Below are 6,000 nucleotides of genomic sequence, written 5' to 3' on the forward strand. Positions count from 1 at the left end.
GAAACGTTGTCTACCCTAAAGAGAGTATCCTTTAATAATCTGAACTAACCTCTCATGTCACTAAAACAATGAGCTAAATTGTGATTTATGCAGTGCTATGATAAACACCTGAACATATCATACATTAGGGTTACAGAAAGACAACAGACACAGCATTGCTGGAATAATTTGAATCCTATTTTATAAGAAGTAAATTAATAGGATATAGTAAGACAAAAAATAAGCAACAGAATGCATGCTTTACCCAAAGCACATAAATAGTAAGTGAATAAATACCTGTATTGTCTTCCCAAGTCCCATGTCATCACCAAGGATACACCCTGTTGATCGAGCATAATGTTCATACAAGAACTGGACACCATCTCTTTGGTAGTCACGTAAATACCTATTGATAGTGTAAGGTATAACAACCCCAGTGTTTGATAATGGAAAATCAACTCCAGGAGCTGCGGGTCTCCTGTCCGGGAAATTGGGTTTCTCCAAATCTTCATCATCAAACATTGACGTGTTCCACGAGTTGCTGTAGTCCGAGGCTTTACAAAGCTGTGAGAGTGAGACCTTCTTTTCTGTTGCATCAGAAAATAAAACCACCGCATACGATAAACCCTTCTCTTTATAGTCAATGGATTTCACAACAGCTTCTTTAAGCTCACCATTTTCAGAGTAAGGGGCTAGGCACTTATCTTTACTGTTCCATAAGCCTGAAATTACACGAAAACAAAATATGTAAATGTGAGTACTGATATAAATCACATAAATGATTTAAAAAAAATGTAACTATAGATGTAAAATAAACATCTTCTGCCACAGGATGTTCTGCAGTTCACCACAAAACACTTTCATACCTACTTGTGTGAACATGTGCCATTTTCAGGTACAACAAAATGCTGCAGTCGTTTTACTGACCATATATTACTTACTGTCTGTCTAAACTGAATCTGCCATCTGCGTCTCTGATTTAAACTTAAAGGGCAACTCCACCCAAAGTACATTTTTAGTTTTGGGCAGAGTAACACGATTGGTTACTTACTTTTTGACCGGTGTTCAGGCTATTAACTAAATGCTGGTGGTTTTTAGACTTACAGTATACCCATGCATGCCTAATTTTTGGAACTAAGTGGTAAGGAGTAATCAGCAGGGATTGGGTGCGGAAAGCTGCATCTAGTATTATCAGGATTCGGCAGTATGGCCTACTACAGATATGTCCATACACATCTTTGCTGCAGTCGCGCTAAAAAGCCCCCGTCTGCGCACCAGGTCCCATGAGACTCTTCTAGCGCCCGGGTGTCTTGTTTGCATCTTTTATCACTCCCAAAATTGCATCTAAGGCCCGTACTCAATTAGAGGTGAACAACCGCGATCGCCAAAAAACATTCGCCGATGCGATGTTTTTGCCACTTTTCAAAGTATCACCCTATTCAATTCCAGGACGTTTTAGCATGTGCGAAAACTCCATAGGCAAAAACAGGCAAAAAAGTTTCGCCACCCAAAGGCAGGAGAAAATATGTGCAAAATCCATATTTTTGAGTAAAAATGTGGGGACTTGGTTTAGAAACTTTTGGGCACCCCCCTAATGACTAATTAGGCAAAAAAAAAAAGTAATTTTTGGGGCGAAAATTTTTAAATAGTTTGAAAATGGGGCTAAAGTACTGGGATAGGTATTTTGGGGTGGTCTATGGATGGTGTTTTTAGGATTGCAGCAGGTTTATTTTTAAAAAAAATTTAAAACTGCACTTTACAGACACAAAAATACGCTAGTACCCATTTACATATACCCCCAATTTAACTACAGCAATTATTTTTCACAAAAGACATTGCTTAATATCAGTTTTCCACACTTATGCAAATATGCATATAACAGCCCTTTCACTTAATATAAGATCCCTAATTACTTTTATTAGGGCTATTAATACACTTCTATATTGATTCCCTGGGTCAGTTAGGCTTTCGCTGCATTCGCACATGAGTTTTTGCCTGTTTTACAATTGAATAGGGTGAAAAGCAGGAGTGCACATTGTGTAAGTAGGCAAAAACTTTGCCTCAAAACAGGCGAATGAGGCGAAAACATTGCGCTCATCGCCGATCACGGATTTTTGTCTCTAATTAAATCTGGTCCTAAGCCGAAATGCGATGCAACTAGGACGCAGCAGTAGACTGTGCTGATTCATTTGATATGCGACACTAGCAGTGTAGCAAGGGACCTGGTGGCATACTCACACCAGGCAAGTCGAGCTGCGTGGCATTTTGAGGCTAGATGTATGAGGACTCATTTGTAAAATGTCAGATCGGGAAGGTTACCTGAAATTTGTGCGTCTCCCGAACATTTTTGGCGAATAAGCAAGAATGCTTCAAAGTCAAACAGTGGAAAAAAGTTTAATCAACCTGAATAACATTCATATATATTTAAAAGGGGGCTCCAAGTGTCACAACATGTGCAATCTAAATATATATCCCAAGGCTGATTTAATTTCCCAATTGAAGACCCTAATTTTCTCACTCCGTGTATGAGATACAGCTACCTAGCTTTACTTGGATTCCCCTGGCTGCCATAGGTTAGGTTTTATGCAGTGAAAATACAGCACCTCTCTCTCAAATGAGGTCAGTAATTATGTTGAAAAAAGGGAAAGCACTCTGGACCTCATTCAGAGGCGGTCGTTAGTTGCAAGCGGTCGCCCTGAATCAGGGCGGCCGCTTGCATCCTGAACGGTCACCTCCTTGTCAATCGTTAAGCTGTGGGTTACCATCCACAGCTTAACGACCGACCAGGTTGATGGTCGCGATGGTGATCACCATCGCGACCATCGGGGCTTATGACCAGACCCTAAGGTTGGGTCTGGGCACTCGTAAGCCCCAGGGATCTTTCTGCTCTGATGGAGCAGGAAGCTCCCCACTGACATCGCTGATGATGTCAGTGCGGCCGCCCACAAAACGGTAGGCGTTCGTAAAGGAACGCCTCCGTTTTGGAAACCACCCCCCCGGACCGCCTACCAAATGGGGGCAGCTGTCGATTAACATTGACAGCCGCCCCTTTGGTAGCGAGCCCTGGAGCGACAGAGTTTCTCTGTCGCCCCGGGGCTTGCGCACGCGCAGTGCGGCCGCTGCACGTGCGCAGGCCAAACCATCGAGTCGGTTACGAACGCATCGGCGCTTGCGACCGACTCTGAATAAGGTCCTCTGTCCCTGGTTCCCATACTCTCTAGGATCCATATCAAATTATTCAGCCTCCCCTTCAGAGCCTTTACAGACACCTCTCCTTCATGTGTCCCCTCTCCCACAAGACACTCCTCTGTGATGACACCACATTGGCAGTTATAGGGCTTATGTGAGAGGGCTACAACACACTCCATGTTCCTTAAATCCAAATAAAGCTGCTTTCACACTAAAATCTGTGATATACTCCAGTACATAATTAACTCAATAATACCTAATGGTGCATACACACGGTCAGATTTTTCATCAGATCTGAACGATAACGATTTTAAAAATCGTTCAATCGTTCATATCTGAAGGAAAATCTGACATGTCTGAACGATGAACGATGCGCGTTCCCGATGGTCAGATAATGATATCTGACATCTGATGTATTTGCAGTCAGATTTGGACGATTCCATTCATTTTAATGCAGTCAAAAATCGTTCGTAGTTCAAATCGTTCATCTGACCGTGTGTATGCACCTTAAAGTCTATGTACCTTACAGATTGACTTTAGAAGTGTTAACTTTCTGATTTTATAGAAGTTAAGCTGGGTACACACTAAGCGATCCTTTGCACAATATATCGTTCTGACGTGGATTGGAACGATATATTGTGCGGATCATATTGTGTGTACACTCACGGGTCGTGCATCGCATCTCAGCATGGAACTACACATCGCACCGTTGTCCACTGCATCGCGCAGTGTGTACAGACGGTGCAATGTATCATGCGGTCGCTAGGTATACACATTGGGCCATATTCAATATGGGAGCAAAAAGTCCAGCACATCGGAGGTTAAAGTGGGGATAAAGTATCGGGCGCGTGCCCGCTTATCCCCGTATTCAATTTAAAAGGAGCGAAAACGGGACCCGGAAAATTGGATCTGCGAAAAAAAAAACATGAATTTTCGGGAAATGTGCCTGGGACCCCCCTAAAGATGTCCAGACATGGGGAATCACAATGGGTACCCCCATTTTTGCCTGAAGGAAGTCGAGGTTTGTACTAGCCGCGGCAGGTGCCTATTTGCGGCTATGAAGAAGTGGTGAAGAATAGAACTTAGATTTTTTTTTTTTGGGGGGGGGGAAATAATTTGGGGTACATGGAAATGGGGGTAAGCATATTTTTAAGTCCCTAATCTTATTTTTTTAAATTCTGCAAAAATGCACCTGCTGCTACCACCCGCATTCTTTTAAACACCTGCCGCATACTTGGGAACTCCCCCTGAATTAATTTCGTTATTTAAAAACGTGTTTCCCATTTTTTTTTTTTTAACCCCAAAATTAAATTCATTTTTTTACAGTGTCCCTATTTCAACTTTTTTTTAACACAGTTCATTTTTAGGGTGTATTCCCAGGGGTGCAGGCTATTTTTTTTAAGCCTGCACCCCCAAACCCAAATTCTGCACTTTTTTCACCACCTATTTCAGTGGTGAAAAGTTATCCCCGTTTTTTTCAAAGACTTTTCAAACCTGCGAAAAGTCTTTGAAATTGAATACGGGCATAACTGAAATAGGCGAAAATGACGTCATCGGCGATACATTATCGCCGTTCTGACATTTCGCTCCAAATTGAATATACCCATTGCGTAGTTTGTACCCAGCATTAAGAACGACCATCTGAAACTGATGGTTGGCTACCATCGATGTCCCTGATCCAATGGTAAAGCGGTTTGCAGCGGTGGCAAAGCAGATACTATTCATTGGCCACCTCATGACGGCCATTAGGAGTATGTTTTTGCAAATTAAGTATAACATATTAATAAACATAAGTATTAAACATGACAGGTTTTATTGTACTTGCCTTGTAAATCCATTTTTTCAGGTTTCAAACATCATTTGACATTGTGGATATCTGAAACACAGCCAGCACTAATGTTACAGTTAAAGGCATTATTAAGGTTTGGATCATAGCAAAAAGATATGGATTAAAAACAGATCATTATCTTAACTTTCGAGAATTGCAGTTGGAAAATCTGATTTGCAGCACTGATAATGTGCAGTACATAAAAGTTTATCGTATTTATTAAACGATTTATAAAATGAGAAACTGCTTGTGAAGCAAACTAGGTAACAGGAGGCAATGTCATAGTGTTTACATTAGGCTGTGCAGCCCAGGGAATGCCTGTTTTACGTGTTTATTGTTCCATAGTCTGCCGGTGTGTGCTACATGACATGTCTGTATAAGAGAGGAGCTGCCCACCCTCCCCTGCTGCATGATGATATCACATAATAATAATAACCCGGAGCTTCCTGATCTACCTGCTGCTGATGATGAGCTGGGCTCCCCCTGCAACTGCTGCTGCTGCTGCTGCTGCTGCTGCTCCTCCCATGATCCCATCCTGCCTGCAGCTGCCAAGTAAACACATTTTACTTTCGGTTTCAGCCTCGGCACATTCAACAATAACTCAATAAACGCTGCGGACGCTTCTAGACGCATTGTTAGGGGCAAACTAACAAATTAATATTGTTTGATAACAGAACTTACCGAGTTTTTTTTTTTTTTTTTAAATGGTGACAGAGCTGTACTGTACATTAAGAAGGCTAAGCAGCACAGTTTCATTAGTGCTTCTGTGGGAATGGCTTGAGGTAGAAGGAATGTGTAGAGACTGTTTTGCAGCAAGAGCTGGGTATGTACTGGACTTTGGGGGAGATGTATCAAAGCTTGGAGAAAGATAAAGTGAAGAGAGATAGGTCCATGTCAAACACAAGGTTTATGTCCAGGCAGAAAAAAAAAAAAAAAGTTTTTTTTCCTGTGGATCAGTCCCTTTCACACACAACGGTTTTGTGCCTTGCGTGATCTTGCCGTGT

At 41.9% G+C, this 6,000-nt stretch overlaps 1 protein-coding gene across 1 annotated transcript in view; it reads right to left on the reverse strand.

The window, feature by feature from the left end:
• ERCC6L2 (ERCC excision repair 6 like 2) overlaps positions 1 to 5,629 on the reverse strand; it is a 148,158-nt gene extending 142,529 nt beyond the window's left edge. Inside the window, exons 1-2 of the mRNA XM_088470187.1 lie at positions 5,452 to 5,629; positions 277 to 701 (exon numbers count right to left, since the gene is read on the reverse strand). Coding sequence (XP_088326313.1) covers positions 277 to 701; positions 5,452 to 5,629 — 603 coding nt within the window. The remainder of the gene's footprint in view (positions 1 to 276; positions 702 to 5,451) is intronic.
• Between the last annotated feature and the right edge of the window lie 371 nt (positions 5,630 to 6,000).

The sequence above is a fragment of the Taudactylus pleione genome, unplaced genomic scaffold (assembly GCF_031769625.1).
Source record: "Taudactylus pleione unplaced genomic scaffold, aTauple2 ptg000095l, whole genome shotgun sequence".
In the NCBI taxonomy this organism is placed as follows: Eukaryota; Metazoa; Chordata; class Amphibia; order Anura; family Myobatrachidae; genus Taudactylus; species Taudactylus pleione.